The following is a 12051-nucleotide window of genomic DNA, read 5'->3' on the forward strand; positions in this document are numbered from 1 at the left end:
GTGGTCATCCTATCTGTATAAATATATCACTCTTGTATCTGAAACTAGAAATATGAAATATAACTCTGAGGGCGTATTGTAGTTATGCAAAGTGTGGGCCATTAATGGTGGTTTGGAATCTTGATGGCTCCCATCAACCAGGACAATTGACTGGATGGCTATGTTTGCAGGCGGGCCTTCCTGTGAGTCAGGCTGGAAGGAATGAAGGCTTGGGTTGTCACAGGACATGTGATCATGTCACCTGAACTGGAATCTATCTTTAATCTGGTGCTTTTCCACTGAGAAGGATGGGTGGGAACCCAGAGGGACAAAGGAGTCCCTCCTTATGCAAAAGATATATAAGTGGGTGAACAGAACAAGGGAGGAAGCCATCATGAGTAATCCCCTAGCTACCACCTGAGCTGGAACAAGGGCTGTACCAGGGGAAAGGATTGTGCCCAGACTAGGAAGGTGTTCAGCTTCAGTCTGTGAAAGAAACTTTTATTGAAACATCTCTAAGGGTGAGATTTTATCTGTATTCAGTTTTTATTACTGTACTAGACTTAGACTGGTGTATTTTATTTTATTTTGCTTGGTAATTCACTTTGTTCCGTCTCTTACTACTTGGAACCACTTAAATCCTACTTTCTGTATTTAATAAAATCACTTTTTACTTGTTAATTAACCCAGAGTATGTATTAATACTTGGCTGGGGGGCAAACAGTTGTGCATATCTCTCTTTCAGTGTTATAGCGGGTGAACAATTTATGAGTTTACCCTGTATAAGCGTTATACATGGTAAAACCAATTTATTTAGGGTTTGGACCCCATTGAGAATTGGGTATCTGAGTGTTAGACAGGCACGCTTCTGTAAGCTGCTTTCAGTTAAGCCTACAGCTGTTGGGGGATGTGGTTCAGACTTCGGTCTGGGTTTGAAGCAGGCTAGCAGGTCTGGCTCAAACCAGGCAGGGCACTGAAGTCCTAAGCTGTCTGGGCAGGAAAGCAGGGGCAGAAGTAGTCTTGGCACATTAGGTGGCAGCTCCCAGGAGGTTTCTGCAATTCAACCCAGCACAAAGGAGATTAATGAACATAAAGCTGTGCAATGCTAAATGCTTTGGGAAGTTCATTTCCAGTGGGCCCACGTCCAGTGTGGTGAATAAATTATTTTTTTCCAGTGTGCACACCCATATACTCCCCATCACTGTTATACATGCCTGCTGTGAATGCTGTGGAATGAGATCATTAGAGGTCTCCCATTCAAGTACTGTCCCAGCCCTGCTTACCTTATAGGATCTGACTGGATCATAGCCCAAAGAGGTATGGCTTTAGGTGATGGTCCTCTGGGTTGGTAGTGGGCTGCAAGAGTCACTGCATCATGGGGCAAGAGTATGACAGTAAGCATTTATGGTAAATGAGTTGTTTAAATATTTTAGGATAGCCTAGTTCGGACAACTGTACTAATACTAGTTTCAGACCCACGAAATGCTGGGGCAGCCGGCAGAGTGCACACGTCTGCCTCATTAGATGGTGCTCTACTTGTTGCATGTGACTTTTTCCTTCTGTCTGGTCTGCAGTAATGTTGAATTATTTAATTTTTTTGGATGCTGCTGCAGGGGATATTCTCAACGACAGTCATGCTGAAGTCGTTGCCAAGAGGAGTTTCCAGAGGTGAGACATTAAGCCCCTTGTGATGTTATCTGTTCAGTGGTCGATTTGGTCATATCCCCTTTCTTCAGGGTGTTTACGCTATTATAATGTAAATGCATGTGTCCTTCACCTGTAACATTTGGAACACCGCCCCTTTCCCCTCTCCAATGAGCTAAGCTGTGCAAGAAGAGAATGGGAGCGGCTAGCACCTCCCATGTTCCTTCCACAGGCAATATGTATCTGTCCTGTGCACAGGTCTGTTTTTTTTTCCCTTTCTCTCCTGTCCTACACACCCAGGCTTCTTCCTGCCCCTTTGTATACAGGCTTTGCAAAAATAACTCTTCTCATGGGGCTGAATCCAGGTCCTCTGGGCTCACTATGAAGCTTCTGATCAGACAGCAGGTGTCCTTGTGGAGTCTTTTGGATCATATCTGCCTATAGAAGGCTAACCAGCCATTTGACTCACTGTAGTGCACTTCAGTATCAACTGGCTAGAGGTTTGTGGGTAGAGTCCTGCAAATCTGTAAATATCGCGAACCATTTTTTGTGGATTGTGGATGGATGCAGATCCAAATTTTATATATTTAAAGCCCCGCAATCTACGGCTATCCACAGATCGCTTAGGTGGATCATGGATTGGATGCAGATACAAATTTTGTATTAATGCAGGGCTCAATTTGTGGGCCTTAATTTAATTATCTTTACTTCTTCCTCTGTCCTAAGATAAGTGAGTGATTCTCAGTAACCCTTTCTTGCCCTCTAGGTATCTCCTCTACCAGCTGTGGCTGGCAGCCTCACACCAACAGGGCAGCATCTTCAGCCCAGGGACTGAGAGTGGGAAATGGAAACTCAAACCACATATCACCTTTATTTTTTTCTGCAGCCATACCCCCTGTAAGTACATAAGAGCCAATCCCTCGCCCTCTCATCCCTGCCTGATGCATCTGAGCCAGCTACCCCAACCATGGCTGAGAGAGGGTGAGCCAGCCTCCATTAATATCAGTAACATATGCAGTGGATCAGCATTGGCTTGGCAAATTGGTGCTCTGCACTTTCTACCCTATTGGGTATATTGATGTGGGAAGGGAGCATATGTGTAAGCCAGTACCCTGTTCAATACATACAAGTGCTTCAGTGCTCTCCTGATTAGATAGAGATATGGGCCACCATTTTCTTGCCCCAAAACTAGCATCTGCCAGTGATCCTGTCATACGAAGCCTGTCATTTTTCCTGGTTGCTTTGCTTTACCTGCCTACTCACCTCTCATAGGGAGCCCAAGTACGTTTATTATATTCTGTTGGCTAAAGATAATTATTTTATTCCCCAATCCCCCAAAAATCCAATAAATTAGTAGGATTTTTTAATAAAATGAAATCCAAAACCCATGCTGTATGACTCGCTTCACAGCAGATTTATTCCCCCGACATAAAAAGATGCAGTGTCCAAAATGACAGTGTTGCAATTCTATCAGTGAAACCCAAGAACATGAGTCCCCAACCTACTAAGTAGTTAGGCCTATTGATGTTTCATATGTGCCCTTAGATACAGATGCACTTTTGTCCCAGGTTTGCTTTTTCAACACTGACCCTACTACAAAGGTTTTGCTAAAACATTCCAAATACGCTGAAACATGCTTGACTGAGAATGAACTGGCATAGTCAGAGTGCAGGCCTTCTAAAAAGTAGCAAACTGTGAATTTACATCAGTGATTTTCCACCAATTTGGTACAACAAACTGATACAATCTTCTTCACTAACATAGATTTGGGACAGGAATCCGGATCTTCAAATGTAAGTGTGGGAAGAGAAGGAAGGATACTCAGGGTCACTGTTGTCCTCTAAGCTGTGCGCATATGCACACAGATCCTAAACCCCATGCACACGGCAAAACACCAGGCACACAAAAATTTGCACAGAACCAAAACAATTTGCACAGATGAATTTTTTTGCGCACACGGCCTGTCAAAAATTAGAGGGAACATTCCTCAGGGTTATGTTCTGTCGGCTATGTATCAGCCCCTTTTGGTTCTAGGTGTGACCCGGAGTGCCTGTGGTAGCCCTCGCTGAAAATGCCAAGATCAGGGTAGACTTCAAAAAGGAGAACAGATTGTCCCAAAACTGGTGGTTAACATTGAAATTAGACTCACCAACCAGTCACAAACTGTGCTCCTGTTTTCCCCCACACTGGCTATCAAGAAGCTAAAAAGAAACCACACAACCCCCTTTATTGCATTCCAGTTCTCTGGCTCCCAATAACTTAGGTCCAGGACAGTGAGAAGTTATTTAAAAACTCTGTTTACTATACAAAATGTTCTTAGAATCATAGAATATCAGGGTTGGAAGGGACCTCAGGAGGTCATCTAGTCCAACCCCCTGCTCAAAGCAGGACCAATCCCCAACTAAATCATCCCAGCCAGGACTTTGTCAAGCCTGACCTTAAAAATATCTAAGGAAGGAGATTCCACAACCTCCATAGGTAACTCATTCCAGTGTTTCACTGTTAGGGAAAAAGGGTTCCCCTCCCGTCTAGGGTTAGGAGGGTAGCCTTCCCTGGACTTCTGTATTAGCCAAACAAAACACAGAGTCTTGGCTCTTTGATAAAGTGAGGCACTTTATTGCTAGCAAATACGACAGCTGAAGGGCTCACCAATTCCTTTTCAGAGGAAAATGGTGAAGCCCCGAACAAAGAACAGGGATGAGCTTTTATAGCTTGGTTCAACATACATTGTGATATCTCTTCCAGTTCGAACCGGTTAACCCAGTCTGTTTGAAGTTCTGGGGTAGGTACGAGCATGGAGGCTTATCTGCATAAGGAATTCTCTCCCCAAAAGCAGGGAGTGCAGGTTACACACAGTTCACATTCTTTCTATCCATAAACAAAGTAGAAAGGACAGATAAGCATAGAAAAAAAGACAGCAGCGTAGCTTTACATGATTATAGGGTCGTTTTCTGGGTTTTTTCCCTATCAGTTCCCCCCTTTGAGCCTGAAGATAATTATCTTACATGGCTCATTATTCATTGTTTAACATGTTCATATGTTTCTCATCTTGGTTAACACCACCCTTCTTTACATATAGTATCTTTGCTGGGCTCATGGTTTTGGTACATACCCGGTGGAAGAGGGCACAACAACTGGACGCACAGCAGAACAGCAGACCCACAATCATAAGGAATCCCACTCCATACACAAACAAGGTTTTTAGCCATCCAAAGTTAGGCAACCAGCTGGTGAGCCAGCCCCACAAGTCAAAGCCCACACTGGGAGAAATAGAGGCCTGCTTATGAAAGAAGGCTGACACGTTTGCAATTATGTTAGTATCTGTGACTATGCGTCCGCTTTGATTTACATAAAGGCAGCATGTGGCATTGAGAAATGTGCACACCCCTCCCTGTGCACTTAAAAGCTGATCCAGGGCCAACCTGTTTTGCATACTGTAGCGAGCTAGTGAGCTTATTTCTTCTTGCAAAGCTTGGATTGCATCTCGAGTGGCGTTAGTAAATATTTCCATTTCGGCTGACATATTTTTTAGCGCGTATTCAAGTTGGCCCACCCCCACCCACGGAAAAAGAATACGGAAGGCGCGCATGCCTGTACTGCCTTCCTCGACAATAGGATTATAACTGGTATCTCGACGGGTTCGTCGGGTTGTGTCTCTGATTTCTATTAAGTCTCTACGATGCATCCCTCCTGGCCAGGCAAAGGCCACCGTGCATCTTCCCAACCACTTTGGGGGCAAGGTCTTTCCTGCCCAAGTGCCACATACCCACCATAAGTGATGATCTCCTAATACTATGCTATAGTTGCCTTTATTGCCCCCTGAGTTCTGAGATACTTCCTGCAATCGTCCCACCAGGGATGCAGCATCATCAGGATTGGGTCCTATTCCCCCCCATTTCCATAATGTAAGGCCGGCAAATTGAGTCGCATTTTCTCTGAGAATGTACCCCACATAGCCTCCAGCACGGGCATAGTTGGCTACCTCAGTACCATTGGGATACAGCAAAAGAGTAGTACTTGCATTGTTTCCCAAAATTAGAATTTTCTCACAGTGGGTTTTCGGGTATTTTCCCAGAGTAGTTTTGCCTCGGGTGCGTAGCGACCTTTTTTCTACGCACAAGGGGGCCTTAACGAGCAAGTCTGGGCGATGGTTCGGGATCCAGGTCCTAAAATCTGTGGGTCCCCTTCCCCTTTTTCCCTTTTGGCCGTACCACGCCAAACCATTTTGCCAAGAATTGAGGAGCGCTGGAACCGGCAAAATGGGGAACCCTTGCAGTGAATGGGAAGAGAAGTGGGAACACACCCAACAGTCACTAACATTCCATGCGTTGGTTAAATTTTGGGCTAATTGTAGAAACGTATTTTTATCCCAACCCCCCAGGGCAGAGGTCCAGGTTAACGCCCATAGCCATACATACATTATAAACACTACCAGCTACTAACAACTCTAAAAAAAAATAATATTAATACAATATTTGTAACAGTATACTAATACTCCAGAGTTCTGTAACTGCTTCTGATTCCGCTGATTGACTGGTACCCAGTTCATGTAGAAGCGGCGGTCGTGATGGGAGTCGTTGGGGATGTTGGAGCAGGAACCTTTTTACAGTGGCTGCAGTGCACCCATCTATCGATGCCCTCGACCTTCACTGCAGTTGGAGTAGTCAGAAGGACTTGGGCCGGGGCCGACCACCTTGGTTCCAGGCAATGCTTCCTTCAATGGATTTTAACACAGACAAAGTCTCCTGGAAAAAGAGAGTGCGCACAAGTATCAAGCGGTAAAGGTTGGGCATCTTTTACTCTGGCCCATGCATCACTCAAGGCATCTTGCAACATGCGACAGTAACCCGCCAACTTATCTTGCCCAGCCATTAATGAAGTTTTTGCTGGGGCAAACCCGTCTTCACTGGTTAGAGGAATCGGCAAGGGTCGGCCAAATAGAATTTCGAACGGTGTCAACGAATGCTTCCTATGGGGTGTATTACGAAGATTGGTTAACACTATGGGTAACACTTCAGGCCACTTTAATCCAGTCTGTTCGCATAGCTTTGCCAATTGGGTTTTTATCAGCCCATTCACCCTTTCTACTTTTCCTGAACTTTGTGGATGATAGGGGGTATGCAAGGCTTGTTTTATGCCGAGGGCCTTTGCTAAGTGTTGAATAATTTGGGAAGTGAAATGGGGGCCTTGGTCACTTTCCAAACGAGTCATTATCCCGAAGCGGGGCACTATCTCCTTGAGGAGACACTTCGCTACGGATACTGCATCTGCCCTTCGAGTGGGGAAAGCCTCAACCCACCCTGAAAAAAGCAGGTGTTTTAGTCCTGTCACTGGTGGTAAGTCCATGAAGTCCATCTGGACCACAGCAAATGGGTACTCAGGCAGTTTGCAATGTCCCATAGCTTGTGGTTTGACTGCTCCTTGGTGATTGTACCGTTGACACAATTCACACTGTGCAGTGACGGTCTTCGCAGCTGCATGGACCTCCGGAGCAAAAAACAACTTCTCCATTTGAGCCACTAATCCCCCCTTTCCCAGGTGCGAGGCCAGGTGGAGTGCCTGGGAAACCTGAGGGAGGAGTTGTCTTGGGAGAACCGGACGACCGTCCGGGCTGACGTAGAGGTTGTCCTCATTTAGGTGGCATCCAATGGATTTCCAACGGCTAACTTCGGCCGGGGGCGTCGTCTGCTGGGCAGAGAGCAAAACGGCTGGCGTCACTGGTTGCAGTAGCAGGGGTGCCAAAAAAGGAAAAGGGGCTGGAGCCCCACAGAGGGCAGCATGACGGGCCGCTGAATCGGCTGCAGCATTTCCTTTGGAAACCTCGTCCGAGGCGCGGGAGTGGCCCTTACAGTGTGTAACCGAAACAGCTGCAGGAAGTTGAATAGCCTCTAACAAGGCAGAAATCAAGGCAACATGGGAGATCTGAGAGCCACTGGAGGTAAGGAACCCACGATGCTTCCAAAGTTGTCCAGTAGAGTGGCATACCGAAAAGGCATATTTGGAGTCAGTATAGATGGCCACAGTTTTGTTTTCAGCTAATTGACAGGCCCTAACAAGCGCCACGAGTTCTGCTGCTTGCGCTGACTTTTGTGTAGGTAAGGCATGCGCTTCAAGCGTTGCCATCAGGGTAACAATTGCATAGCCAACTCGTAAGGCCCCAAACTCGTCCCGACAGGCGGAACCATCACAAAATAATTGGAGGTCAGGATTCTGCAATGGAATATCAGAGAGGTCAGGACGAGGCGTGGAGATCAAATCCACCACGTGGAGGCAATTATGAGGTTCCCCATCCTCAGGCAGAGGCAAAAGGGTTGCAGGATTCAGGACTTCGCAGCGGCGTAGGGTAACAGCCTGATTGGCGAGCAAGGCCAATTCGTACCTGGTCAGTCTGGCTGCTGTGAGGTGCTGCGTGGATCCACGATTAAGAAGTGCTGCAACGGCATGAGGCACTTGAACTAGAAGAGGGTGGCCCAAGGTTAGCCCCGAAGCTTTCTCAACCAACACAGCGGCAGCCGCAACAGCGCGGAGACAGGGCGGAAGACCCTGAGCCACTGGGTCAAGAAGGACCGAAAAATAAGCCACTGGTCGCTGGCCAGGCCCAAAGGGCTGAGTTAGCACACCAGATGCCGTGCCAGATTGTTCATGGCAAAATAAGGTGAAAGGCTTTGCGTAATCCGGTCTGCCCAGGGCTGGTGCAGAAGTTAATGCTTGTTTGAGGGCGGTAAGGGCGTTGTTGTGTAGAGTCGTCCATGGTAAGGGTTCGGGAACGGAATCCAGCAGCAAATCGGTGAGGGGGTGCACTAACTCCGCATAAGCCGGAATCCAGGCTCTACAATAGCCACTTGCTCCCAGTAACTGGCGGAGTTGCTTTTTAGTGGTAGGCCTTGGCATACTCAGAACGCTCTCAATCCTGTCCTGAGTAAGTGCAGTAGAAGCATATGAAATACGATGCCCCAAATATTCCACCTCGGGTTGGGCAAACTGTAGCTTGGAGAGTGCCACCTTGTGACCTTTTTCGGCCAATGCAAAAAGAAGGATTCGAGTGTCCTGTACACAGGCAGCCTTGGCTGTAGAGCACAATAACAGATCATCAACGTATTGAATCAAAGTAGAACCCATAGTCAACGAAATAGAGTCCAGATCTCGCTTTAAATACTGGCTGAAGATGGTAGGGCTCTCCCTGTAGCCCTGAGGGAGGTGGGTCCATACGTATTGACATCCGTCAAAGGTAAAGGCAAATAGGAACTGTGAGTCTGGGTGCACAGGGATGCTGAAAAATGCTGAAGACAGATCAATCACAGTAAAATAAGTAGCCCCTGGGGGAATAGCAGTTAAAATAGTTGCTGGATTGGGAACAACCGGAGCTCTCGGGATCACAATAGCATTAATCAGTCGGAGGTCATGCACGAAACGGTAAACCGGTTTGCCATCGGGGCCAGGCTTGGGTTTCTTAACAGGAAGAATAGGTGTATTGCAAGGGCTGGTAGCCTCCTTAATGATTCCTTGAGTTAAAAGCTGTTGTAGGACTGGCCAAATGCCCTCTATGGCCTCTTTAGGCAATGGATATTGCATTTTTCGGGGCAGAGGGATATCTGTACGGTAATTGATATACACCGGTTCTGCTGACTTTAAAAGTCCAGTTTCAGTGGACGCCGAGGCCCACAATGCTTCAGGAATATCAGATAACTCAGCAGGGACAAAGGGGGCGGTGGGTGTAGTGGCTAACAATGCCATTACCGTAGCTTCAGGGACCGAAGTAGGGACTGAGAGATATAGCCCCTCCGGGCTGCAAGTTATAGTTGCTCGTAGTTTACATAACAGATCTCTACCTAATAAATTTGCAGGACAGGAAGTTGCAATTAAAAAGCTATGATCCTCTGATAACGGGCCAAGCTGGACCGTTTGCTCCGCAGTTAGAGGAAGGGCGCACACGGTGCCACCAACGCCTATAGCTTTTACGGTTGCAGAAGTGGTAGGAAGGGTGGGGTCCTGTAGAGTACTTCTATCTGCCCCGGTGTCAATTAACATTGAATAAGTTTTTCCTCCCACCACAACTGGAAGCTCCGGGTGGTTTGCATCCAACTGCACTGTCCAAGAAGCGGAGGGGGTTCCTGGCGAGGGGGACGAAGCATTGTGGGCGGCTAGCTTTCAATCAGTACTTCCTTTTTCTCCCCCCCTTTCCTGTACCCTCTGGTAGGCTTGCATAAGAGGGTCAGCTGGCTGGAGGGGGTAATTTGGGCACTGGGCAGCCCAGTGCCCTTTTTGTCGGCACCGCCCGCACTCATCTGGCCCTGCCCTCCCGGGCCGTGGCTGGAAGTTCTGACCTTGTGGTCCCCATCCCTGGGTAGAGCTGCCTCCTCTTCTGCCTCGTCCCTGAAAGCCTCCCCTCCTGCGGCTTGCATCCCGTCCCCGAGAGCCGTCTTGGAAACCTTGCAACTGCAGATTAAGGAGCTTTTCGGACCTCCTAGTGTCTAATTCCTTCCTATTCCTCCAGGCATGGGCTGCTAACCCCACCACCTCCTCCAGCGTTTTGTTTTCATAAGCTGGTTGACTACACACATACTTCCGAGCGAATGGTAATAAATTTTTTACATACTGGCCGATCACTTGTGTTTTCGCTACAGGGGAGGTTGGATCTAAGCCGCTGTGGTTTTTCAAAACCTTACAAAGGCGGTGGAAGAATTCCCCTGGGTGCTCATCGTGCTTTTGAACACATGCATCTACCTTTCCCCAATCATACACAGGCTTAGACATATCCTCTAATGCTTCTAAGATTCGCTTTCTCATTTTATCCCACTCTTGAACGGTCTCTGGAACATCCCAATCCATTTCAGGTTTCTCTTGCGGATAAGCCGCCCTGCCTTGCACCGTCTCTCTAGCTTTCTTATACACCGTTTCCTTCTCACCCTCGCTTAGCACTTGATTTAAAATCATTTCCACATCGTCATAATTACAATTATACATTGTGAAAATACCCTTTAACTTTTTAATAAATTCTTCCGGACACTGTCGAAATGAGGGAAAAGTAGATGACCAATTCATTAGATCCGTGCTGGTAAAAGGGACATACACCATCTGTGTCCCCCCCCTACCGCTCGGCAGTTGTCGCATAGGCATTTGGACTGCACTAGCTATTGCAGCTCCAAGAACTTTTGCCTTAGGGGTGCCTAGAGAACCATGAGACCGGGTCTTTGCAGGGGTTGCATCACTGGGGTGTCGCGAATCAGGACGTGTCAACCCCCTGGTAGAGGTGCCAGCCTCCGGATCGCCCCCCCGCTCTGCGTTAATTGTGGGGGTATCGGTAGCTAGTGGGAGAGTGGGACCGCTCCTTTCCCCGGTTGGGGGCGTGGGTGCATCAGGGTCAGGCTGCGGTACCCCACCCCATAGCCAGCTACATTCTTCCAATGGTATAGGATCCCCCGCTTCTTTCAATGGGAGTTGGGGATAAATAGACCTTGACGTTTTTAGCTTCTGGTCAGCATGACTAGATTCTGGATTGTATGGTGGGGGCCACATGGCTTTAAGTTTTTCTACCTCAGCACGTAAACTAGTAGTTACACTGGCACTTTTGCGCCGTTCGGCCTCCCTTATCCATACATCAGAATACTTAAGTTGCCGCGGTTGTAAATCATACAATACTTTTCGTAATTGAACAATGTTATGTAACTCAAATGTTCCTTCCCCCGGCCAGCGATTTCCTGGTTCCGGGTCGTCTTGCGTCATTCCCACCCAGGGACCTTGACACAAAAATATAAACTTATACAAAGCTTTGTTGCCATCCGATTGTAAGGCCTTGATATCCCTATCATAATGTTTTAACATATAGCCCAGAGGCGTAGAAGGATCAACAGTTCTACTGGACCCCCCCCCCATCTTTTCCCAAAGACGGGACCCCCGGCTGTTGTCTAGACAATCACAAAGGAAAAATTCAGAACTCACCAAGTTCCCACCGGCCGGTGTTCACCAATAGGTCCGGACCCTAGTGCCTTCGGGATGCCTTATTTCGCCGAAGCGGCGGGTGGAAGCGAGACGGGAAGCCTTCAGGGTTAAAGCAACCCGGGTGCCGGCAAGAAGGATTCAGAGTCCCGACCATCCACCGGTCCGGAGAAGAGGCGATCCTGGACGAGCCCCCAAATTGTTAGGGAAAAAGGGTTCCCCTCCCGTCTAGGGTTAGGAGGGTAGCCTTCCCTGGACTTCTGTATTAGCCAAACAAAACACAGAGTCTTGGCTCTTTGATAAAGTGAGGCACTTTATTGCTAGCAAATACGACAGCTGAAGGGCTCACCAATTCCTTTTCAGAGGAAAATGGTGAAGCCCCGAACAAAGAACAGGGATGAGCTTTTATAGCTTGGTTCAACATACATTGTGATATCTCTTCCAGTTCGAACCGGTTAACCCAGTCTGTTTGAAGTTCTGGGGTAGGTACGA

The 12051-nt window shown here is 47.6% G+C and overlaps 1 protein-coding gene across 6 annotated transcripts in view; it reads left to right on the forward strand.

Annotated features, from left to right (window-relative positions):
• The window catches only part of ADAT1 (adenosine deaminase tRNA specific 1), a 77535-nt gene that overhangs the window by 20889 nt on the left and 44595 nt on the right, over positions 1–12051 (forward strand). For 3 of the 6 annotated variants that reach the window (XM_084644696.1, XM_084644698.1, XM_084644699.1), the window contains exons 4-5: positions 1593–1647; positions 2390–2604. The exons of 1 other annotated variant lie outside the window; for it this stretch is intronic. In XM_084644696.1, the coding sequence (XP_084500822.1) occupies positions 1593–1647; positions 2390–2604 (270 nt within the window). The remainder of the gene's footprint in view (positions 1–1592; positions 1648–2389; positions 2605–12051) is intronic. 2 more of the 6 variants (XM_084644697.1, XM_084644701.1) reach the window with 1 other exon arrangement.

This window comes from Lepidochelys olivacea (genome assembly GCF_965140295.1).
Source record: "Lepidochelys olivacea isolate rLepOli2 genome assembly, chromosome: 12".
Taxonomy (NCBI): Eukaryota; Metazoa; Chordata; order Testudines; family Cheloniidae; genus Lepidochelys; species Lepidochelys olivacea.